The 25,544-nt window shown below is 54.8% G+C and overlaps 1 protein-coding gene across 13 annotated transcripts in view; it reads right to left on the minus strand.

Moving 5' to 3' along the window:
* Window positions 1–948: 948 nt before the first annotated feature.
* Window positions 949–25,544, minus strand: part of IQSEC1 (IQ motif and Sec7 domain ArfGEF 1) — a 460,032-nt gene continuing 435,436 nt past the window's right edge. For 7 of the 13 annotated variants that reach the window (XM_053218869.1, XM_053218872.1, XM_053218871.1 and 4 more), the window contains 8 exons: window positions 22,980–23,119; window positions 22,459–22,488; window positions 20,807–20,932; window positions 19,491–19,590; window positions 16,785–16,946; window positions 15,764–15,940; window positions 10,288–10,337; window positions 4,531–9,002 (listed from right to left, as the gene is read on the minus strand). In XM_053218869.1, the coding sequence (XP_053074844.1) occupies window positions 8,439–9,002; window positions 10,288–10,337; window positions 15,764–15,940; window positions 16,785–16,946; window positions 19,491–19,590; window positions 20,807–20,932; window positions 22,459–22,488; window positions 22,980–23,119 (1,349 nt within the window). In that variant the 3' untranslated portion in view covers window positions 4,531–8,438. Of the gene's footprint in view, window positions 1,768–4,530; window positions 9,003–9,394; window positions 9,574–10,287; window positions 10,338–15,763; window positions 15,941–16,784; window positions 16,947–19,490; window positions 19,591–20,806; window positions 20,933–22,458; window positions 22,489–22,979; window positions 23,120–25,544 lie in introns of those variants that run through there. The other 6 variants (XM_053218880.1, XM_053218874.1, XM_053218876.1 and 3 more) reach the window with 6 other exon arrangements.

A 25,544-nucleotide genomic window follows, 5' to 3' on the forward strand; every position in this document is an offset into this window, starting at 1 on the left:
ACGGTTTGCAATCCTCCTTCATGTGATGCTGCTTGTTTATACCTAACTAGTGATGGGGATGCTGTTACAATTTTCCCCTGCTTTTGGCTTTTTATCCGGATTGTATGTATTGTGTATTTTTATTTGCTGAACAGTTTTCCAAGTTTTCTTCTGAAAGTACTTTGTATGCATGCTTTATGTGTTTGAATTGCATTTCCTTTAATAAGACACTTTTTTTTTTTTGGACGTCTTCTGATTCTTTGACAGCATCTTGCTTGAAGAGGGCTCTTCTCTTAGCTCCTTCTTTTCCTTCACTGCCACGCCTCCAAGGGAAATCTACTTCTAAGGTGCCCCCTGTTCTCCAGCAGTGTCTTCTGTCGCCTCTGGGTCCAAACCTTTCCATATCTCTTCCTTTTGACTCCACCAGGTCTCAAGCCTTCCCTCAGCATTTCTCCAAGCAAGGTGGGTCTCTCTCCTGATGGGCATGAGCCCTAGATGTGGCCTGTTTTTACTGCCATTAGGATGGTACCAGTTTCTCTTTCCCATACAGTCTCCGCCTGGATTTATATATTTTGATTTGGGGCTTGATGTCAGCTCTTCTAGTCGAAGATGTTTATTTTCCCACTGACCTTTCATTGAAACGTCAGTAAACTTCCCTGGTAAACAGTAGGTCTGAGCTACAAGTGGCTTTGTTTATTCTTTTCCTGAACAGTTCTTTTTTTTTTTTTTATTTTTTACTTTATTTTTGAGAGACAGAGAGTGAGCAGGGGAGGGGTAAAGAGAGAGAGAGAGAGAATCTGAAGCAGGCTCCAGTCCCTGAGCTACCAGTACAGAGCCTGACGTGGGGCTTGAACTCATAAGCTGTGAGATCATGACCTGAGCCGAAGTCAGGTGCTTAACCAACAAAGCCACCCAGGTGTCCTCTGAACAGTTCTTGTTAAAAATTTTGTTTAATGTTTATTTTTGAGAGAGAGAGACAGACAGACAGACAGAGCGCAAGCGGGGGAGGTCCAGAAAGAAAGGGAGACACAGAATCCGAAGCAGGCTCCAGGCTCTGAGCTGTCAGCCCTGAGCCCGATGCGGGGCTCCAGCCCACGGACCGTGAGATCACGACCTGAGCCGAAGTTGGACGCTCAACCGACCGAGCCACCTTTTCCTGAACAGGCGCCCCTCTTCCTGAACAGTTCTTAAAGGATGTGGGGCGAAATCTCAACTGAGGCGGCTGGGATTACCCGCTGGCATTTTTATCGTGGAACGGTTTCCTCCCTGCTAACTCTATGGGAGATCAGGAGTAACACTGGTCACACTGGAGGTACGGGTAGAGCACGGTTGCAAATAACAGGAAAGGAAGAAGAGATTCGAGAAATGCCTTAACATGAAGCTGCACATTAGAAACGGGGGGAATCGGCCCTCACGACATACCTACCATCAGCCGGCCAATAAATCTTTATTACAGCCCATTCTGTGCTGAGAAGTGGGATGGGTCCCCTTGGGAAGTGAGCACTGACTTTGGAGCGGCATCTCAGCTGCCACGTGGCTACCCAGTTACCAAAACGGTGCCGACGTTCACCCCAGGAACCCAGCACTGAAGCTAGATTCAGGGGTCTGATCCGGGTCTCAAATCCTTACCAGAATCACCAGAAGCCACTCGCCAAATCCACTCAGAAACTATTATTTTCTTCTGTTCCTTGTTCACCAAAATAACACTATCTGTCTGTCAAGTACATCATGGGACATCCATACGATGGGCCGTCATGCAGACGTTATAAACTGGTCGAGTCTTTTGCACTAAGGGGAAAAAAGAATACAATTTACAAATACAAACTTGTACTAAACCGTATGCCGTAGAATGCAACAGCTCCGCAGTAAGCCTGGGAAACGTGGCACAGACTGTCTAGCTTTCAGAGATTCACAATGCACATCATCCTTTCAAAGGCTCTGAGAAGTCCTGTAGTAAAAAGCCAGTTTAACTTTGTCTAATCTGGCATTTCCTACACGTTTTTTGATGGTGAACTGTTTGTCATGGCGGGCACCAAATAACACTTAACAAACCCTTTGGGACACACGTAGAAGATCTGAACCAGGTAGCTGAGAATACATGTGCGGAGAAGCCGGTGGTAGGATTGTGGGTGATGTTTTCCCCTGCTTTGTACGGATCTATTCCTTCCAAAGGCTCTAAATGTTAAAACACATAATGATTTAAAACATAATGACTGAAAGCCTCCAACCGCTGCCTCAAGTGCTCCTGGAAGTAACGAGGCATGCCAGTAGGCCCAGTTGGCCTCTCCCCAGCCCGCGGGCCCCACACCACTTCCCCAGGCCCCTGAGCTCATTCTCAGCCCGTAACTTGCATCATGTGTTTTAGCACTAAATTTCATCTTTGGTCCTATGGTGTTCATCTATTCATTCAACAAACATGTATGGCCATTCTGCTCATGCCTCGGGTTGAGATTATGGCAGGGCGCAAGAGTACCCACTGTCCTGACCTCGTGGCTTCTGCTGTCGCAAAACGATCACACCATTGAATATACAACTACGGGGAATGCATCTCACCGGGAGCAATGGCCGAACTAAAAAGTTCCTTAGATGAAACAGGAGCTGACTAAACAAAGATGCGAGGAAAAGCATCCCACCTTTGGGGGAAGGGAGAGAACACGCCTGCACAGGCCCAGTGGCAGGAGGAGACACAGGCTGTCTGGGCATCTGAAAGGCTGGAGAGCAAGGGGAAAGTGAGGGTGATGGGGCCAGATCACGCAGGCCTCGCGAAGGCCACGCAAAGGAACTTTTTCTTATTTTTTTCCAAAACGTTTTTAATGTTTTTTTTTTTTAATTTATTTTTGAGACAGAGAGAGACAGAGCATGAACAGGGGAGGGGCAGAGAGAGAGGGAGACACAGAATCCGAAGCGGGCTCCAGGCTCTGAGCTGTCAGCACAGAGCCTGATGTGGGGCTCGAACTCACAGACTGTGAGATCATGACCTGAGCTGAAATCAAGAGTTGGATGCTTAACCGACTGAGCCCCCTCGGGCACCCCATGATGATGATACGCTAGGATCAGCCAGTGGTTTTGCTGTGATCACCACCCACCCCCCCTGCCACCCCACTCCTCCTTGCAACCATCAGTTTGTTTTCAGATGCGCTTTGACATCTGACAGTCCTGTGCTGGCCCTCGGACACAGAGAAGTGCATCAGATGCAGCCCTGGCCCCCACGGGGCTCACAGTCTGTCGGTGGGGGCGGGGGAGACAACACAAAACCGAGAATCATCACCTCGAAGCACTGGCCTAGCTGCTTACCTACACCAAGCAGCTGGCGAGTGCAGCCCCGTGAATGGTGGCACCAGACAAAACCAGAGCTCAGTGTCTCAGGCTTTTCAGTAACCAGCCTCACCTGCTGAAGAGCCTCTCACCAGCTGGGAAAGGAATGACGGCCCAGCTGTAGAAATCAGAGAACATCTTTAGATCACAATTCACTTCTCTATGAAGGGCAGGCCACAGCTAGTTTCCGTCACTGAGATGAACCTTTTTTCTTGTCCACAAATTAGATCTACCGGTTTTGCTTCACTTTATGGAATGAAACGGAAACTTTAAGGTAGCATTCCCTGGAGCTGAATTTGGTTCCAGGAAAGGAGAAATCGCACAGGCCAATCACATTCTCACAGGTAAAGCAGAATTCACCTCCCTGGGTTCCTTTTCTTGTTTTTATTTTTTATTTTAAAGAGAGAGAGAGAGAGAGAGAGAGTGAGCAAGCGCATGTGAGCAGGGGAGAGGGGCAGACGGAGAGAGAATCCCAAGCAGGCTCCACGCTCAGGGAGAAGCCTGATGGGGCTCGATCCCACGGCCCTGGGATCATGACCTGAGCCAAAGTCAAGAGTGAGATGCTCAACCAGCTAAGCCACCCAGGTGCCCCTCACCTTCCTGGTTTTTGCACATGGCATTAATCCTCACGTGGGAGAACGGGCTGCTTTGACCTCGTAAAATAACCTCTCCTCAACCATTTGAGGACTGGTTCCCCCACGTCATTCCCAGTCCATCTCAACACTCCAAAGGACCCATCTCCTCTTTAACTCAATGAAAGCCCTCAAATTGGCTGCAGGTTGCTAGAAATTATATCTACCTTTGATGGGGCACCTGGGTGGCTCAGTCAGTTAAGTGTCAGACTTTGGATCAGGTCACGATCTCACGGTTTTTGGGTTCGAGCCCCACTTCGGGCTCTGGGCTGACAGCTCAGAGCCTGGAGCCTGCTTTGGATTCTGTGTCTCCCTCTGTCTCTGCCCCTCCCCCACTCGAGCTCTGTCTGTCTCTCTCTCTCAAAAAAAAAAAAAATAGACATTAAAAAAATTAAATACCTTTGACACCATCCGTGCCTATGTTGTGACATGTACCTTTAAGTCTCATATACCAGCACCCTCGATGAAAGCCAGACCCACACCTTCCAGGAGAGCTATTGCCCACAGCAGTCATGATGAGGACAGGCCACGCTGGTCACCTGGAGAGCTCTCTGTGTCTGCTCAATAGGGAAACAGCTGGGCTTTTCAGAAACAGTAAAAACCCGAGAGTTTTAAAGGATTTATTTGATTTCTCCACATGATCACAGCTATGGTTTTACATCAATAGAGTCTGTTACTACTCACAAACAGAATGTGTATTAAAACAAAAGCACTCCCTTCCTGCCCAAAGTTACACAGCGGGTGCCAGGCCTCTGGCGAGGGAGGTGTCTCTCGAAGTCTTTGGAAGGTCTGCAGTCAAGACCTGATGCTAACCATTTAAAACAACTAGAAGGTGGACTACAGTTCCCAAGAGGAGACGGGTCCTGTGCGGGACCTCGATGCGACCGCGGTTAGGCTAACGTGTGCCCCTTCGTGGGTAAGAAAGAGGCACACGCCCCTCCTCCCACCTGTCCCTTTCCACCACCCCCCACTTGGCACTGATCCGTCTCGAAATCTGTTTCCTGGATTATTGTTGTTATTGGAGATACTTTACAAAATTCCTCAGTTTTCAGGCAGGAAGAGTGATAGTATTTTACAACGAAACCGTAAGATGCATGCTTACCCGTAGAGACCCAGCTTTGCAGGGAGTGCTGAGTCAACACCTAGGGTCGTGTTTACATATCTGCTGTCTTTTCAGCTCGTTTTAAAGACAAACAAGAGGCTTCTTCTGCATGCAGCGCGTGATGGAAACATCGCTCTACGCTGGGTGACTGAAGACATTTTTAAGCAATATGTGCACATCATATTAGGATGAACTTTATTTTTACATTGTTGTACAATTCATTCGTAAACTTAAAAAAAAAATACAAACACATGATTTAATTGTTGTCCCAGAAAAGATTTTTGTGATGCTACCTGCCGCTTCCTCTACTCCTGCTCGTGTGGGAAATGACCGTTTCACTGGAACAATTTGCACGACTTGAGAGAAAGGTCCCAAGTGTGTCCTGATGGTGGGGAAGGAGGACACAAACGTCCTGCTCGGCGTCCTGCTGCCTATCCCCGGGGTGGGGGGTGGACGGCAGGCCCCCACAGCGCTGATCCTGTGGCAGGCTGGGGTCTAGAAAGAACAGTCCCACGAGAGCGCCACCCGGGGGGTGGGGGTGGGGCGCGGGAAAGCAATCTGTCGGCAGTTTTTGCTTCCCAAACGAGATTCCGGGCAGCGTGGCTCCAGCCTCCTTGGAAACACTCCCTGGAGACGCTTCCCACGGTAAGCGTGTAAATCAAACAAAGAATGATGAAGCCTCGCTGACCAGAGCCCAACACGCTATACAAAGTTGGACACATGGGGAGAAAGGGAATTGGTTCGAGAAGCCCCCTTTCGCTAGATCCGGCCGTGTGGCCACCAGACCACGCTTCAGGACACACGGACAGCAGTTTTGGAAGTAAGGGTTCTGAGTGGCCCGTGGTGCACGAAGGACGGCGATGGAGACAGCGCCCCCCTACCCGACCCCATCGGCTTTGCTGTCCACCCTTTTTCATCGGTGGTCACCCCTTCAGAAAGGGCAACCTTGTGCCAAAGAGCCTGCATCTTTTCTGGAACAACCTCGAGTTTACAGGTAGACTCTACTATCGGTACAGAGGGTGAAGAAAGGCCGACATATTTAATATGTTACCACTTTACTTCAACTATTTGTCAACAGTAACACTGATATAGTTTGCAAATACACAATACATAGAGTGTGGCCTCACACGACTGACGCCAGATGGCATGCAGTACAATTCGACTTCTCCTGGTCAGAACAACAACCTTTAAACCGCAAGACAGAGAACGCCTCGGGGAGCCTGATTCTGCAGGAAAACCAAGGAATCTAGGAGCCGGTGGAAGTGGGGAGCCTCCCACCAGCCTGGCCTGGACCAGATCAGACGCACCCGTGCTTTGTACACGTCCCTCCTTCTGAGCAGGTGCCCGGGAGAGAAACACGACACGATGGGAAGATAAAGGTGGGCAGGTTAAAGTCACACTTCTTCCAAAAAAAAAAAAAAAAAAAAAAAGGCTAAACTCTAGATTGCTGTATTTGCTCTCTGTGGAGATTAACAAAGTGCTCGGTTTGCAGATTTGCTGGTATGGTGGCCTCGATGATATGACAAAGGGGCGGGTGGGGAGGGAAACGGGCGGGGCCCCCCGGCCGGCCCGCCAGGTGGGCTCCCCTCGGTCGTCCTGCCGTCTGGCCACGGCGCACCACGCCGTCCACGGCGTGCGGAGCCTGTGGCCCGCGGAGTCCAGCACTAGCTTCGCCCTTTCTGAAAGGGCTCTCCGCCGGGGCAGGGGCCGCGGGGCAGTCCTCCGGTCCCACGGCTTAGGAGCACAGCACTGGCGGCTGCAGTGGCTCGAAAGGCTGAAACTACAAAGTACGGCCCGTGGGTGACTCAGTCACAGAACCGGACGCGTGCGGCGCCCGGCCCCGGGGGAGCAGATGGTGTCACCACAACACGGAAGCGACAAGAGCACAGCTGAGAGTCATGTGATGCCCTGGCAGCTAACTGGACCATGAGAAGGCAGCGGGGGCTTCGCTGGCGAGGGCCGGCACTCGTCGGCCGGGAGGTGGGGGTCGGAGGGGCCACGGTGAGGACACAGGGGTTGTGCTAGCACATGGCCACATGGAATCACGATGATCGCGGCTACCGCTCAGAAAACAAAATGGGAAACACACACACCGCCCTGGGTTGCTACATGCTAGAATCAGCCTTCGGATTTGGAGCGTTTCCCGGCGGAAACTCGCTGGGGTGGGGTGGGGGTGGGGGTGGGGGTGGTGCCTGTGGCAGTTGGAGACAGGATGAGTTAGTTATGGTGTTGGGGAGGCGAGTATGGGAGCTGGCCGCCCTCATGTTGGAGATGAACACTTCTGCCGTGGATGGGTGCCCCCCTGAGAGGACTCTGAATGAGTGTGCATTAAATCATATGCATATAAAAGAAATATGGATCATGGAAATTCACAGTTATCGCAGCCATTAAAGTGTCTAAGAATCTGTGGAACCAATATCCTCAGACAACCAGCTCCTAACCAGTTGTCCTGAGTTGCTACTGTAGAGTTTCCTGCATTTGTATCTATTTGCTTACCTGAAATAACAGAGCAGTTTATAATACTGATTACTTATGATAGTTTTCTGTTAATAAAATAAGGATTTATACAAAGCAATATTGGACTTTTTAAACAGTTAGATGCTATGTTACTTGGCACAGTTAGTAATGATTGCGTCAAGATTTTAGCCAGTCCCTGGAGGGACTTCTCTTTTTTTATGAAAATATGGAAGTATCTGAATTTGTCCTAGCGTTTACTTTTTTGGTTTACTCTCTCACATTCATGTAAGATACTGTCTTCCTAGCGGGTAAGTGGAGCTCCTTGGAAAGTCTATATTGCTAATTTTGTGGACTGAGACATTTCCTTTCACACACAAATACTACCTATACAGTATATATATATATATATTTATATATTTATATATTTATATTATATAAAGTTTACTTACGTATTTTCATCAACCATATCAGGTCTACTTAATTTTTTGCCCATTGTCAATAAAAGAGCAATAAATGCAGCAAGTTTGGTTTGTTTTTGTTTTTGTTTTGTTTTGTTCTGTCTCTGGTTTTTGTGTCTCGTTTCTTCTTTTCCTAGGCTGGGTTTTCATATGCGTGTACAGTTGGGGAGCAGAGCTGAGGGCTGCTTTGGGGTGGGGGACAGCTCAACATCTACGTGGCCGGTGGCGCCGTTTTCAAGGCTGATGGTGGCCGAGGCCCACCCCTTGGGTCCAAGTGGATGGAACCCAGGACACCAACGCTAAGTGAGATCGTGAACTTTGTTCCCTGCAACACAAGCCCCGTGGGCTCAGAGGGCTCCATCCAGGCCGCAGGGAGCAGAGGGGAGAGGTGGAAACAGAGGTGCCCTGGGTCTGGTCTGAGGCCGGCCGCCCCCGGGCATGGCTCTGTGTGGTGTGCAGGTGTTCCGGGGCAGTCTGGGACCCCGCCCAGGCTGTCTACACAATTGTGCTGATGCCGCTGGGTTTGGCCTTGCTGCTGGTGGGGGGCGGCGGGGCGGGGGGCTGCCCGTGGTGGTGCGCTGCGTGGCCGTGGCCCGTGTGGCCCGGGTGGCCGGCGTGGGCCGAGGGCAGCGGTGGGTGGCTGTGCACGTGGGCCCCGTAGGGTGGGTGCCCCCCGTGGGGGCCGTGGTGGTACTGGTGTGCATGCTGGATGTGCTGGGGGGGGTGGTAGTGGTGGTGGTGGTGGTAGGGGGGCGGGTTCTGCTGCACGTGGCAGTACTGGGCGTGGTGCCCGTGCACCTGGGCCTGCGGCGGGCCCTCAGCAGGCCCCTGGTGGTGGCTGGCCCCAGAGTGCTGCGCGTGGGGCAGGCCCGGTGGGTGGGGGGGTGGCTGGGGAGGGGCTGAGGGCGGGTGGGCCTGGGGAGGGGGCTTCCCTCTCTTACTCCCAAATAAGGAGCCCAGGAGGGAGGATGAGTTAGGCATAGTCTGGTGTGGGCGAGATGGACACTCTCGTGTTGATGTAGCTCTCCGGCGCATGTGAGGACTGCTAATGATGGACCCCTAAAAAGGAAATTCATAGAAATCAAAATTAAAAGACCTTACAGCACTTATGTCAGAATGATTTTTTTTTTTTTTTGATGTAAAAAGTTCACCCACTGACTGCTAAGCCTTAGTTAACTCTCTGGCTGCAGAGGGCGGGGCTGGGTGAGGCTGGGTCAGTGCCACCTCCCCTCATGCGACTGGGGGCCACAGGGACCCAGGGTGGCCTTCCACTGAGAGGCGTGGGGATGGGGGTAGGGGATGAGGGACGCTCCTGTCTGGTCAAAGCAGCAGCAGCAGCAGCACAAGTGTGACTTCTGCTCTCGTCCTGATACGGAAGGCGGCCTGAGCTTTCGGATCAGAACGACCGGCCCGGGGGTGCCTGTGAGCGCCATGTGCTGGGTGGAGTAGGCTGGGCTGATGTGCATGAAGAAGAACCCCGTTCCTGCTGAAACTGCGCCATCTGCTCTGCCTGTGTGGGCCCCGAGCTTTCTGGGAAGCTGGTGGTAGGGACCGGGGCGGGGGGCTCGGGGAACCTTGTCCTTGTTGGAGGGGCGGGGGGGCTGCCTAGGCATTTCACTGCAGCTACCTACTGCAAACCAAACAAGGAAAAAGAAGGAAACAAAAAGGTCTGCAAGCTGAGGTTACGATGTGAACAGTAATATAGAAATGGTTGGCAGATGAATGAAATCTCATGAAATCCACACGGAATTTTTTCTTCCTCTCATGGCTTTCCTCCCCCCGAGCTAGCTAAGCAATTCCATGATGTCCTGACTGCAGACACACAGCAATCGGAACTCCAGGAAGGAAGCGATGGGGATGGCGGAGCATGGAAGTCAAGAGATGGGCAAAACCCACCCTCCCGCCCCCGACAGTGCGGGTGGAGGGTGCACAGATGCCTGGCGGGCGGTGCTTCCCGCCCAGGAGCAGTGTCGGCAGGCGGGGGCCCCGGGGTGGGGGTGGGGGAGTGCCAGGAAGCCGGGATGTTAACCATGCTTGGGGGGCCACAGGGGGCGGGGTTAAGCGGGAACTAAAACACGGAATCCAGAACCACCCCCACCTCCCATGGGTCCAGCCCAAACAAGCGGTGAGAGGCACGGGCGATTCTAGGAGGGGGGAAGCTGGCATGCACTGGGGCTGAGGCAGGCATGGGGGACGGGGCGTGTCTGCGCCTCTGTGCAGTAGGGGGAAGGAAGAGCAAAACGGAAAAAAAAAAAAAACGAAAAAAAAAAAGACAACAGATATAAACCAAGGATCGGGGAGGCAACACACGACAGCCAGCTGGACGTAGGCGCTTCCTACTTACTTCCACATTGCTCTCTAGCGATCCCGCACTGCTGCGACGCCCTCGCTTCCCTGCCCAGAACATGCAATACCAGAGGTTAGACACGGACACGAGGCCGGGCCGCCGCCTGCCTGGCCCTGGGTCACCACTGCCGCAGGCCGGGGGGAGGGTCGGAGGACTGGCTCCGTAGGGAAGCCCGTGGGAGGGCAGTAATGAGTTTCAAAAGAAAAAAAAAAAAAAGAAAGAAAAAAACAGGAGGGGGAGTTCAAAGAAAAAAACTTGTTTTCAACCAGCCCCAACTTGATACCCCTTCTCCTGGACTGGCAGTCTGTTGTCGGGGGGTGGGGGGTAGGGTGGGGGGATGCCTCCAGGTGGGCTGGGGAGCGTGCACAGCGGGGGCCAGATGCCCTGTGCTTCAGCCACCTGCCAACAGGGGATGGGACAGGGGCAGCTTCTCCAATGGCTCAAAACAAACAAGATGTGGTCCTGTGCGGCCCTGACTGCGTGGATTTCATATACATATGTATATGCATATTCACACATACATATACATCTCCCCCCTTGCAGGCAGGGTGGGGTTGATGGTTAGGAGGAAACTAAACTTGGCGTCCTGTCTTTTCCTTCTGGGGAGCTCAAATGTGCTGGTGCCTCTGGAGCCAACTGTTTGGTTTGTGCAGTGCCCTGGCCAGGGGCAGGAGGCAGGGTCAGGGTCTGCTGGGAGAGCCCAGAGTCCTGCTTCCCTTCTGCGGGTACCGCCCTTCCGGATGCCACAAATGCTCCCTCAGCTGTGAGCGCTGCTTGCCGATGGCTTTCTACTACCCCCCGGCACATGGCATATAGTAGGCACTCAATATATGTTGGCTGTGTTACAGGAAGGCTGTGTCTTCTTGGTTCTGGAGGCCTAAGGCTCAGCCTGGCCTCCAGGGTCCTTTTGGAGGCCCTCTCCATGGATTCCTGCAGGACACTGAGGCTGGCAAGAATGGTGGGTGCCCAAGCTTCGGGGTCCGGTCTCTGTCCAGCCCTCAGGAAAGCAGATAGGAAGAGGGGACAGAGAAGGGGCCACCCACTTGATGTTCTGGAGGCTTCCACCTGTGCAGCCCTGGCCACGAGCCGAACACATTTGTTCTTGGTCAAGCCCCGCAGCAATGCAGTACAGGTGTCCCTTTGTGCCAAGGAGGAGGAGGAGGTGGAGGCTGAGGCTCATGGACCGACTGTCCAATTCCACAGTGAGCGAGCGGGACTCACACCCAGGTCTGCCTGTCCATCTCTGGGGCTGGGAAGCTTGGCCATGCTGTCTTCTGAGTGGAATGCAGGCTGAGTGAGCCCAGGAGCCTGAAAGATGGAAAGGCTGCTACGCGCCTCTCTGTGGCCAAGAAGCTGGCCCTGTGCGGGGTAGAGAGTGGGTCTGTGGGTCCTTCAGGCCTCACCGTGGCGTCTGAGTGTACTGGGACGGAGCCTTGATCTTGGGCATACAACAGTGGACTCGGGGGACATTTGGTCCCTTTGCTTGGCCTGCCAACCCCCAAACCTGAGTCCCAGCTGGGAACTTTGCTGGACTCTGGCATGTGTGAGAGGGCTTCAGAGCTCGCTCAGGACAGGGCCACACAGAAGATTAGGGCAAGAGTGTTTTCCACCAGTTGCTGAGGACCAGGGAGAACCACGTAGGACCTGGCCCTTATTCCCAGCTGGAAGAAAGATGAGGGTCGTCACATATCCTCATCTTTCAGCTCGTATGAGAAGAGAGGCTGGCCATCTTCCCTTCCTGCTTTTTGTCCCAACACAGTGGTCCAGGGACATAGAGCAGAATGAGGCTCTTTGGCTGAAGAGGTAATCCCACCTGGCACTCCTTTGATTCTTTAGCACAGTTTCTGCGTCTGTGAAATGGGTACGTGCCTTCCTCTGAGTAGGGTAGATGTGAGCATCAGATACTCGGGATCTTGTGGCACTATGCAGAAATGCTGAAGTCAGATCTCTGCTGTCTCTGCGGTTTTAAAATCAGCTCTCTGGCCCCTCGAAGCCTAGAGGGCTCCCCTAACTGAAAACCAGGGACACAGTAAGGCCAGCCCGCCCCACCAGTGCCCAGCAATGTCTTCCGACTGATGTGCCTCTCTCAAGGGGACTTAGGCCAGGCCTGGAGCTAGGTTTGGGGGCTCTGTGTGGTATCTGACCTGAAGTACAACAAAACCCTCCTCCTCCTGCCCCCAAGTGGGCCAAGACTTAGGACAGTTTTAACTTGGATGTCTTTGAGTAATGCTAAGTTTCTCAGAATCCATCTTTTCAATTTCCCAAATAAGCATGAGATGTGAGGTATCCCTACCTCACTGCTGTCTGCAGTCCAGTCCCAGAGCCCCTAGTCATGGGCACACCCCACAGACACCTGCTCGCTATAGACCTGTGTCTGGGTGTGTGCACACAGGTGCACATCATGTGCTAATGGAGGTGAAGCATGCTGGGAAAGTGGCTCTCGCCCATGCACCCACACTATCCCTCACCTGCACTCTATCTCCTGCTACGCTCCCTCTGTCTTGGCGGGGGGGGGGGGGGGGGTCCTGCACCAGCCACAGAGGAGCCCAGTGCCTCTCCCAGAACCTGATCAGGCCCTGCCAGGCCAACTGTGGCCAGGATCAGTAACCACGTCTGGAAGGAGTTCCCAGCATGGCTCTTCACAGCCTTTTCCTGCTTCTTGGTATCGGCACAGAATGCAGCAAGGGCTCTCAACCCAGGGTTCCACCCTGTGGTCCTTAATAATGCTGGAGGCTGAGAAGGTGCTGCTTTGGACACTGGCCACCAGGAGCCACCAAATCTCCCCTGAGAGGGCTTCCCGGGTTCCCTGGGGCAGAACATGGCAGGTCTCTGGCTAGGCCCCAGAGCAATGACAGGTGCAGGCAGGTCCCATGGCCTCTGGGAGACATCCTCTCTCTGGAGACTGATGTTGGGCAGCTTGGCTGGGAGGGGCAGGAGGACCTTGGGGGCTTGGGGATAGCGTCCATCATGACTTGACCGATCTGGGCCAGGGGTTAAGGCCCCAGTCATACCTGTGTCCCCGGTCCACGCAGGCCCTTGATCGCAGGCCGATAGGGCTCTGGTGCCACTGAAATGAGCATGGATCCCGGACGAAGGAAGACCGTGTGGAGAGAATTGGTGGTGGGGGGTGGAGAGATCCACGTCTGAGGTGTGTCGTCACCCGGAATGATGTGTGATTGCAGGTCCAGGGCAGATGCCCCCAGAGCAGTGACGTGCCAACAACTGAGCGCTAGCTTTCCCGAAGGGAGAGAGTATCCCCGAGGCCTTGCCTCTTCTCCAGCAGCCCTCTTAATGAGGGCCACGGTGGGGAGAGTGACGATGCCTCCGGAGAGCTTCACTCCGACCCAGTCCGGGGTACGTCTTCAGGTGCTGAGCCCAGCATCTTCCTGGATGGCTGCCGACATTGGCCGGTCTCCCTCTGGAGACTGCACGTGGAGGGCTCCCAGTCTGGGGCCTTGGCAGCTGCCAGGACTCAGACACACCCTCCAGGCTTCCTGGGGACAGGGGGCTGCCTTCCCGGGGGATTCTTCACATGGTCTCCTGGGAAGACTCAATCCCTAGAGTTTTTCTTAGTTCAGAATGTCCAAACAACAACGGCAACAGCGACGATAGAAGGAAAGCAGCTGAACCTCAGCGCTCTGTCCCTCACACAGGCCTGGGGGTGCAGCTCTATCTGACCCCCAGGAGCTGGAGTCCTAGGTGTGGCTGGCCACGCTGGGAGCCTCGGTTTCAACAGAGCCACTGTTACCTGAGGGACTGGACGGGACCCATCCGCCCTCCAGGTGCTGCATCAGGGAACAGAGAGGCCAGGCCTAACGCCACTGCACAAACCCAAACAGAGGTCCCGGCTACCAGCCTGCAGAGGCCCAGAGCTGTCCAATTACGTTTAGCTGGGTTTAACAAGCCATAGGGAAAACCAGTGGTTCTCAACCCGTGGCACTTTGCCAACTAGGGGTGATTTTTGCCCCCCAGAGGACCCCTGGAAATTTCTGGAGACATTATTGTCTGTTATGACACGGGGGGGGGGGGGGGAAGATACTCTTGGCATCTCATAAGTAGAGGCCTGGGATGCTGGTAAACATCCTGCAGTGCACAGGACAGCACCCTCCAACAGCACGGAATTATCTGGCACAAAACATCAATGGTGCTGGGGTTGAGAAACCCTGGGTGAACCCTCATGCTGGCAATGGATTTCTGATTTTTACTATGAAAAAAAAAATGACAGGACAAAATAAGGACAAAAAAATTCCAACTCAAAAAAAGAAAAAAAAGAAAAAAAATTTCTGGGAAATGAGTAAGCTGGAGGGAGGCAGTGCGGCCAGTGGGGCAGGTGTGGGATGGAGTCATGAGCGGGCTCTTTTAGTAGCGGGGCCCAGGGCTGGCCACGAGGTAATGTCCAAGGCAGGGTGGGGCGGGTGACGCCCTGAGAAGGGGAGGGGGCTGCCGGGCCCCTGGAGAGGAGGCGGCTGATCTTGGCCCGAGAGGGTCTTTTCCGACAACCCAGGGCCTGCAATCAGGCTCCTAGAGCCGGGACACCCGGAGCCGCGTGCCCTTTGTGGGACAACGTCCTGTAACCTCTGCTCCATTGTAGCTGGAGCCTCCTCCCAGGAGAAGCTGCCTGTTGAGACGTGACTGGGGGGCTTCAGGGGCTGTCCCTCCACAGCTTCTCTGACAGCACTGTAGGCAAAGCAGGCTAAACAACACTCACGGGCGGCTGGCCCAGGGGACCCGGCCGGGCGAGCTGCCCCCAAAAGCTCTCTGACACTCTAGACACACCTCCTCCCCTGGGCAATCTGGGAGGCTTGAGGGGTGCTGCTTGCTTAGGGGTTAAGAGGCTGGCAGCAAATAAACACACACAGAAACAAAGAAACAGTAACAAAAACCACGGTTGTGCCAGGGCTCCCCCCCCTCCCCCCACTGCCCCGACATCCAGGGGGCAGCTGCGGCCACTGCCTCTGGGCCAGATGGGGGCCCGGGTTTCCCAGGAAGGGAGACCTCCGTGAGGGAAATGAGACCAGGGACAGTGGGAGAGGGGGGTCTCCAAACACAGTTTCGAGGGCTTCACTCCATTTCATTCATCAGCATAAAACACAGGGACACGGCAGCACAGAGGACAAGGGACACATCCATCAGTGGGGCCTGGCTCGCTCTGTGTGAGAGCAGTTTCCGGAAAATAAATAAAAGAATAAATAAAACCCCTAGAAGAAGAAAGGGAGAATAGGGGTAACCTCCTGGCTGTTCTGCCTTGACAACCGGATCCTGTTTCCTCTGGCCTTTTTGGGACGCCCTCTCTGTGTGGTCAGATGCTACTACGGTCTGGGGACAGTCACGGGAAACCCAACGGCACTCCGTCCGAGCCCTGCCGCCACCAGCCGCCACTGCGGTCCTTTCCCGGCACGCAACGCGTGCCCCAGCTGCCCGGTCTGAGTCCTGCATGTGCTGGGCTAGGAAGGGGGTCCTGGCCTGCTCTTACCCGCTTCGGAGAGGTCCCGCAAGGAGCTGCTGAGGGCGCTGCGCTTGAGGCCCTCACCGCTGGCGTAGCTGTCATCCAGGCAGGCTCGGCTCAGCGTCCCGTTGCCGGACTCCTTTTTGAGGCTGGAGCACTGGGACATGCTGGGCCGCACGACGCCTTTCTGCTTCTCGAGCTCCGCTGAAACAGAGGGGGCGAGGGACCAGTGAGAGAAACACAGCCTTGAGGGGGAGGCCCTGGGCCCTCTGTGCAGGCTTGGCATCGCACCCAGCTGCCATCTGTTTGGCCTGAGGAAAAGTCAGGGCCCACGGCTGTCTTGGGAAAGAAAGAGAAGGTGTGAATGCTGCCTTTGACAAAAGGGAGCCAGAAGGAAACTCTGAAAGGGAGGCTGGAGAGGCACGGGCCTTGGGGTCTGCAGGAAAGACCGTCACTTTGCAGGCTTGAGGGCTGGCAAGGAGACTGGCTGGCCTGGGTCTGCGGACGAGCAAGGGGTAACCCGACCTTGCCCACCCTTTGTGTGGGGCCCAAAGGTGGGGGTAGTTGTGTGTCTCCAGGGAGTGAGGCTGGGAGCCAGGAGAGAAAAGATGATAATCAAGTCCAGTGAAACCCACAGGATGGGCTTGGTGGTGACTTCCCTGACATGGAAGACGAAAGAAGAATAAGCACACCAAGGTGCAACGAGATCAGCTCCGGATCTCCGGGAAATCTCGTCTCGTGGGGCGACGGGGGAACCAGGCTCTCTCAGGGCATGCCATGTGGTCCCACAGGCAGGATGGGCCTGGGCCGTGGAAGCCCTCACTCTCATGCGGAGGCCTCTGCTGCCCTCCCCACGCCACCTCCTCTGGCCCGGGTATGGGGGCTGCCCTGTCACAGGGCTGTGGGAAGGCCAGGTGAGACCAGGGCACCTCACTTTTGTGGGCCCCCAGAGTCCCTGGCACCAGATGGGAGCCAATGGCCGCGTCCATCAAGTCCCAGAAGATGCTGGGGCTGCTGGCTCTTCCTCTCCAGGGGGCCTGGGACTTACACTCTATCCTGTGCTTCTCCATCTCCTGCACTTCCGCGATGGACTCCCGCAGGTCGTCGGTGAACTTCTTCCGGTCTTGAGGATTGGGAGCGTTAAAGTTTATTAACACTTTGATGTCTGCTCCGGGGACAGCAGATGTGAGCCGGATGCCATTGGGGTAGTCTACAAAGGAGAAGGGGAGGAGAAGAACCCATGGATCCCTGGGTGCTCTCTGCACTCTCTCTGCCGGTCAAGAAAATGCTAAGTCTAAGGGTCCAGGCTCTCAGCAGACACGTCTAACCAGGGAGGAAAGGTATCCACAAGGCAGACCAGAGAGACTGCCAGGAAATCCCCATCTCCTGACTTGGGTCTGTGTTGTTCTATGCAGAAGTCTGGGGCAGATTTGGCCAGTCTGAACAGAGGTCAGGGCCCCCATCCTTCCTCAACCTGAAGGTCATGGAGCCTAGACCCTTCAAGTCAAGGTCCTTGGTCATTGCCTGAAGCTCGAGAATGGCCTGAAGCTCGTGGAGTCCGGGCGTCAGAGTCAGTGTCCTGTGCTGGGGGGGGGGGGGAGTCTTATCTGGTCTCCCTGGGCAATTCTGAGTGCACACTGAGCTCTGTTCTCTCACAAGTGGCCTCCAGACCCTCAGTTCCCTTGGGTGCTTCATGGGCGCCCTATACCCAATGCACTCTATGCTGAGTGCTCTGTCTTTCTGGCCAGTGACCTGCCTGGTGCCACCTCCGAGCTCACAGAGTCTCTGTGGCTTTGGTACCCTGGTAGCGCCTCTCTCCTCAGCGGGAATCAAGCATCAGCTACTGGGTGTTTGGAGGTTCTTGGTCCACACACCAATCCCACTTTTGCTCAGACCTAAGTCAAGGCTGGGAACTCAAATGCCTAGTGTGTTCCCATAAATGTAGGAAGTAAACCACATGAGACTGAGCAACAGAGTGAGTGGGGGTGGGGTGGGGGGGAGGAGCGTGCAGCCCATGACAGCCACATGACGTGGGAATGTGGGCCTAGCAAAAACCTTCTCGGTTTTCCAGAAAACTCAAAAATATCTAAAATTTTAGTTATTTTATTTTTTAATTAAAAATTTTTTAATGTTTATTTATTTTTGAGAGAGAGAGAGAGAGAGAGAGAGAGAGAGAGAGAGAGAGGCAGAGTGTGAGGGGGGAGGGGGCAAAGAGAGAGAGAGGGAGACAGAATCCAAAGCAGGCTCCAGGCTCTGAGCCATCACCACAGAGCCTGATGCAGGGCTCAAACTCACGAACTGTGAGATTATGACCTGAGATGAAGTTGGATGCTTAACGGACTGAGCCACCCAGGTGCCCCCAATTTTAGTAATTTTAGATATTGAGTATCAGCTCAACAAATTTTTTAAAATGTGTAAACCAAACACATAAGTGGGCTGCGACTGACCCACGGCTACCACTTTGAGATCCCTGCTACGAAGGCATGTCCCATAGAAATGTCAGTGTCGACTCTTGGGCTTATGCCAGGACCTTGGGTTCAGGGCTGAGGGCTGAGCCCTGGGAATGTAAAAACGAGGAGGGCACAGCCTCTGCCTGTGGATTCAGTCTGGTCGGACCCACTGCTGGGAGCATCAACAACCACCGCCACCCCTTCGGAGAGAGAGCCTGCCGGTCAGGATGATGTGGGGTGGTACCATGCTCCCTGAGGCCACCTTCCACCCTGGTAGAAACCAAGGGAAGGCAGGGATGGCCCAGGCACAGGTCCCTGGTTCTTTTTCAACCTGCAGATTGAAAGCGGATCAGACGGTAGCTTGGCAACCTGTCCGAGAGGATGAGGGCTTCCCTGCTGCTGGAGATATCATGATGCTCGACTGGAACAGTCCTCCCCTGGGGCCAGTGCAGAATGGGCAGGGCAACAGGACCTCCCCCTCACCCCCCATCTCAGGAGGCCTGGTTCAGCCTACAGCTCAGGGACCTTCAACAGGGACGGGACAAAGAGGGAGAGAGGTAAAGGGAAGGGCTTGGGTATCAGAGAAGGACCAGGTCAACAGAAAAAAGTCAGTGGGGGTGTCAGCTCCTCCCCCAAGTCCTCAGGCCCCATGGCCCACTCATACCCAGAGAAGACTCCAATAACACCTAAGAATAAATCCTGCTCTAAGCACTTCATGTATGGACTCACCTAAGTCCCCGAGGTAGGTGCTATCACCCCACTTTTCAGACAAAGGGAATGCGGCCCGGGGACTGCTAGGTCTTGACGCATTTGCACCCGGGCTCTCCGCTCAGGACCGGGCTCCTGTCCTACAGCCCCCCAGGCCTTGCCTGCACCTGTTTGTTTGCCTGTGTTTGCACATCACCTGTGCCATTTACTTGGTGTCTTCCGGGCAACAATTTATTGGCATAAATCCACTCCGCCCTGAATTAAAAAAATCTTAACCACACGGTAAGAAGACGTAGGAGCAAAAGCAAAGGCGATCACCACCATGTACAATGTTATCAAATTCTCCCCAGGTACTGTTGCTCGTCAGACCCCTGGCCTGCAACCTTCTCTCTGCTGGCGAAGCAGGAATACGGAACACACGTGGGAGAGCTGGGGGAGATCCCCAGGGGGAGATCCTTGGGGAGCACAGCACTTCATGACTACAAGGTGGGAGTTGTGACACCGTTTCTGCCACGTGGCACACGGCCATGTGTGGACGAATGCTCCAGCACGCACACTCGCGGCCGGGCCGCGGCAGGCCCCCGGCACGGACTTACATTGGTTCTCGAAGAGCAGAACCTGCATGCCGTACAGGGAGAAGGACTGTCGGAAGCTGTACGTCACCGAGTTCTTCTTTTTCTGGAAGATCTTGGTCACCTGGGGGCAGCCAGAGACAGAGGCTGAGTCGTATCGCCTGCACCGCTCAGGGGCAACTCTGGGCGCTCGGGATTCTGACCGAGACTAACGTCAAAACCCTCTCGGCAGTGCAGAGGTCGGGAGGCCTCTGGGGCAGGGCAGGCCTGTGTGTCCAGGCACATCCTGACATGGATGCTGGCTTCCGCTCCCGTGAATCCCAGCTGTCGTCCTGGCTGGCGATGAAGCCCCTCAGCAGAGAGGTGGCAGGCGCCACGCTGCACACGACCCCGAAGGCGCCAGGCCGGGCTCTGACACCCAGGACCCCACCTGAGCTCTGTGACTGCCTGGGAGATTTTGGAGGAGGAAACGGAGGCTCAGGAATTTGAAGTCACTTGCTTGAGGTCAGGGACTCTTGACAAAGACTTGAAACCCACAGGTCCAGATTCCAACCTCAGCAGTCAGAGAGAAGTGGCTGGTCCTCAGGCAGGTAGGGGTCAGGGACAAGGGCCTCTAGCAAGAAAGCCCGGGGCATGCAGGAGAGACAAAGACCCAAGGGACAGTTTCCCCCTGTTGTCTCCAGGGGCATCTTTATCCCCGGTGGCCACCATCCATGCCACCTTTTTCTGCGCAAGAGCTCCGCAGTTTCCCTTTGGGGAACCTCCTCTCTGCCACCCGGCACTCCTGGGGGTGAGCAGTGACCCAGGTTTAGCCAATGAGACAACACTGCACCTGCCTGGCCCCTGTGAGCGGCTCAGGCATGGGCACGGGAACCAGTGAGACCTCTGCCCGGACTCTTCCCAAGAAAATCCCCCTGGTGGCCGGGGATGCAGGGAGGGGGCAGGATTAAGCCTGTAACTGCCGAGACTGACTTTCTCTTTGTGGACAGAGCTCCTGAGAAGGGAGCCCATGCAGCTGAGAGACAGAGAGCCTAATAAAGGAGTCCCGCTGACGCTGTGTAAGCTTCTAGAAATAGTTGGGGCTGAAGCCCCACACCCCCCTCCGGGCTTTTACATAAGCTGACGAAGCCCCGTTTTCGTTGGCCATGCTGTGAGTTAGATTCTGCCTCTTGTAACCCAAGACCGTGGGGCTGACTCCATCCCCTTCACCTCCACCCCACGCACGTGGGTGCCTTTCCCCAAGCGCAGGCGCACAAGGCCAGATGGGAGACCGGAGCTGCAGTTCAAGGCCGCCCCGAGCCACGGGTCCCAGCCACGACACGCTCTGGGGAACCACATACCACCAGGAGGTCGTTAAACAGGAAGATTTCTCGCTGGTGCAGCCCGAGCTTCTGGGGCTTGTTTGGGTCTGGAACCTCGAAGAGCCGGCAGTAGCAGACCAGCCGCCGGTGGGGCAGAGAGAGCACCTGTATGGGGAGGAAGCGCTGCATCAGCCCCCAGCCCCTCCACTGCAGTCCCTGTGCGCTGGGAACCCAGCCTGTGGGCCTGGCCTTCGAAAACGCCTTCTCCCACCAACTGCACACAGCAGATGTGTCTGGACTCCTTGCCACTTTCCCTGCTCTTCCTCAGGAGCTCTCCTGAAGGGCCATGGAAAGCGTCCCTGCCTCTCACGACACCTCCTTTCCTTTCCTTCAGGCAGGTCCCAGACATCTTAGAGCATCACGTGCACACGGGAGCCCCCACAGTGAGGAATTCGTGATTTCTCAGTCCCCACAAAGTGCCCATCACACACATAAGCCTGTTAGTCCCGGCAAAGATTTCTCCAGAGTGTCTACTTGAGATGAGGACACTGAGGCACAGAGAAGTTGAGCAACTTGCCTCAGCCACACAACTGGGAAGGTGCAGAGCCGAGAGAGGATTCCAGGCCCCTCCTAAAGAATCCCGACGCTTTTGATGGTTCCCTGCCCCAACTCCTGGGCCGGCAGCCACACCACCCCGTGGGGCCTGGCCTGGGCCTCCACGCGGAGCACGCCTGCCATGGGTTCATGTGAGCCCCCACTCTGCTGAAGCCCGAGCCACTCACAAGGCCAGGTACAACCTGTATGGTGGCTAAGGGCTGCGGTGACAAGTCACTGGGGAGGCCCAGTGGCGGCTCTGAGAGCACCCAGGCTCACGCAGGAGACAGCAGGTTAGTAAAGGGATGTGCTGGCAGGGAGGGTTCACTCTGCAACGGGTGCCCTGGTGGTGGGAGGCCCGAGCTCAGCGCATCAGGAAGATGGGAGGAAGGGCTTGGCCCAGGCTGGCGTGCTCAGGGAGGGGCATCGTTTGGAATAAAAGCGTGAAGGGGAGAGGGTGGTGGGAGGCGGGGCCGGAGAGGTGGGTGAGGGCTGGCCACGGCAGCGCCTAGTGGTTTGTCTCTAGGGCAAGGTGGGAAGAGGGGGGAGCAGACAGGTTTGTGACGCTGACTCTTGCAGTGCAGGCTGTCCGGTGAAGGGTAAAGACGGACACATAAGGAAAGTGCCACGTGACTGCAAGGCTAGCCTTGCTGCTCCTGGGGTGAGCAGGCAGGCAGACCTGCTCAAAGTGGTGACAGTGGAGTGTGGGCGGCAGAGGGCGGGTTGGGTGGGCAGGCCTGCAATGGCCCATCAGCCTCATCTGTTTTGGGTACAGTGCCTCGGGTCAGAGGCAAGCCTTGGCCTCTGCACTCAACCGGGCCGGGTGAGAGGGAGGGACACCATCTGCCCTGGCCTGACGGTACACAACTCTCCCCAGGTGGCTGCAGTCTGGGCCTGCAGAGGTTCGAGGCTGGGAGAACTATGAAAATCAAATTTCTTATCACTCCGGAAAGGAGCTCAAGCAGCCAGAATTGTGGATCTGGGAACCAGGGGATGCAGGGAGGTGAACACAGAACATGGTGGACCTCCCCGCCCCCACCCCAACCCCAACCCGGGGCGGGATGTCAGCCAGGATGTAAAAGCAGAGGGATACTCACACAGCCAAGCCCGTGATGCAGGGATCCAATCTATGTGGGAAACATCAAACAAACAAGAAAAGATATTAATGATCCAAAGCATGCACCCGGGACCTGAGGGAACTAATGGGATGACATCCGAGTAGGTAAGCACCCCTCCAGAGGCACGTTCCCATAGCCTTTGTCCAGACATCCACACACAGCTCAGGAGACCTCCTTGCTGCCAGAACTTGGGAAGGCCGATAAGGGCATTCCCAGGCCACCAAGGGACCACTGCGCAACTTGGGCTGGTTTCTTAAGAGCCTCAGGCTCTCTTTAAATATAACCCAGGGCCAATGGTTATTATTCCCCAATATCAGGTAGGAGCCACCCTAAACCTAAAGGAACCGCCCCCCCCCCCGCCAACTATGCCCCGAAGAAGCCAGGTTCCAAATGGCATCAGGGCCCCTGTCCAAAGCTAATGCCAGTGGGGCAGGCCTGGGGTCGCATGGAGTGGGGGTGGGTGGGAGTGAGGGAGCCAGGGATGCAGGGCCACCACGTACCGGCTTTTTCCCCACGATGAGCTTTTCCACCTTCTGCACCTGGGACACGTGGTCCTCGTTGGTTTTCAGTTCCCGCTTGCGAATGCGCTCGTAGATCCCAATTAGCATCTCCCGGGGAATGTCCTCACCATCGTCTACACCTGAGCAGGAGACAGTAGCCAGGCATCAGGGCGGGCCAGGGTCTGGGTGGCTGTGGCACCGCTCAGCTTCGGGGCCCCAGGCTCACCCCTGATTTGCCAAGTTTCTAAACCCAATCAGAATATCAATCCCTTTCATCAATCCTCAGCAGAACCAAAGACCTTCCAGACCCACAGCCACTGAACGCCTTCAGTCAATTATGAAATGCCCTAGGATCCTTCCGCCAGGACAAGGCCAGCATAGCCACCCAGATCAGCACGCAGAGGGCTGTGCCAGCTTCCAGCCATGCTCCAAGGGCTTTATAAACATCAGCTTGCTAATCCTGACCACGGCCCTGCTGGGTGGGTGTGACCGTCTCCATTCCGCAGCTGGGAAAGCAAGGCTCGGGGAAGGGCCCGGGGTTGGGGGTGGCTGTGAAGCTGGTGTTTGTGGCTTCAGGCTCCCACAGGCATGGGCCTAAGTTCTTGCCTTGCCCCTCACGAGCCGTGGGACCGAGTCTCTGCGCTGGGGGTCCTCTGTGAAGTGGGCCACCAAGAGCACGGGTGACTTCACGAAGGTCTCATGAGGAAGACAGAGCAGCAGCGGTGCGTTCCCAGAAAGTGAGAACTCCATGCACCTGAGCAGCGCCACCAGCTGTTGTCCCACGTCACGTGCGCAGAAGCTGGGGTCTGGCCTTGAAGCCGGGTTGTTCTGACGACAGGCATGCACCCTTTCCGCTATACCCTGAAAAACTGCTGTGAGGAAAACTCGGCCCCACTCAAGAGAGAAACGCAACCCCACGCCAGTCCTCAGACCACAGACTGGCAGAGGTCCAGAGGTTTGGTAACCTGCGCAGTTGGCGAGGCTGTGGGAAGGGGCCTCCCAGCCACTGCTGGTGGGAGGGTCACAAATATACACTCAAAGCCCCTCTGGGCCACTGGTTGCGTCCTGGGCAAATTTATCCCATGGGCCATGATGCACAGACCAGGGCACTCATGGCAGCATGGTTTCCAAAGAGCGGAAGACTGGGATTCACCCATTTACCCATTAATAGGGGACTGGTTAAGCCATCCCTGCACGGGTGCAATGGAATACCACACAGCCGCCAGGAAAATGAGGACGACCACAGGGAACCGACACGGAACTGTAAGGGGGAGGGTGTGGCCTTGGGCACACAGGTCGGGGTGGGAGGGGCTCTGCTACCCACCGTTCATACTTTTTTTTTTTTTTTTTTTGATTTTACAGAGAGCGTGTGAGAGCGGGGGAGAGTGGCAGAGGGAAGGGGGGGACAGAGGGAGAGGGAGAGAATCCTAAGCAGAGCCCAACACAGGGCTCAATCCCATGACCCCGGGATCATGACCTGATCTGATATCAAGAGTCGGACGCTCAACTGACTGAGCCACCCAGGCACCCCACACATTTTTTAAAACCAGACTATTTTTTAGAACTGTGTTTTAGAGCAATTAAGTTCACAGCAAAATTCAGGGGAAAGCCCAGAGATTTCCCCGTAACACCAGCCCCCACCCACTACCAACTTCCCACACCAGAGTCATATATTTATTAGAACCAGTGAACCCACACTGACACACTATTATCACCCGAAATCCATAATTTACATTGGGATTCACTCTTGGTGTTGTGCGTTCGACAATAAACGTTTACCGACACGTCTCCACCACCATGGAGTCAGGTGGAATAGTGTCACTGCCCGAAAACTCCCCCGTGCTCCACCTCCTCCGCCCCTCCTCCCTCCAACCCCTGGTGACCACTGATGTCTTATGTCTCCATAGTTTTGCCTTTTCCAGAAGGTCATATGGCTGGCCTCCTATGGTATGCAACCATTTAAGACTGGCTTCCTTCACTTGGTGGTATGCATTTTTAAGGTTCCTCCCTGTTTTCTCATGGCTTCTTTTCTTTTTAGTGCTGAATAATATTCCATTGTCTGCATGGACTACCGTCTATGTATCCGTTCCCCCACAGAACGACATCTCTCGACTGCTGCCAAGTTTTGGCAACTATGAATAAAACTGCTATAAACATCCTGTGCAGGATTTTGTGTGGATGTACGGGGTTTTCAATTCCTTTGGGTAAATACCAAAGAATGTGATTGCTAGCTTGTCTTACTCTGTGTTTTTTTTTTTTTTTTTTGAAACTATGTGAGGATAATAGCCATTAAAAAGAAATCAATCTAGAAAACTTAAAAAACAAACATCAATAAAAGAAAATCATTACTCGTCTGGCTGCCATGCTGGTGAGCGATTCCTCCCCCGCTTACCCTCCAACCCCCCAAAGGCACTCCTGCTGAGGGTCTCCCCAGGGGAACCAGAGTGAGGAATTCCAGAGAAAATGCACCTAGTGTGTGCAGGGGGGGAAGGTCTCCTCTACAAACACCAAGCTGGACGTCTGCCTGGTACGGAGCACCAGCCAGGCTGTGGGAGACCAGAGTCC

The sequence above is a fragment of the Acinonyx jubatus genome, chromosome A2, assembly GCF_027475565.1.
Source record: "Acinonyx jubatus isolate Ajub_Pintada_27869175 chromosome A2, VMU_Ajub_asm_v1.0, whole genome shotgun sequence".
NCBI lineage: Eukaryota > Metazoa > Chordata > Mammalia > Carnivora > Felidae > Acinonyx > Acinonyx jubatus.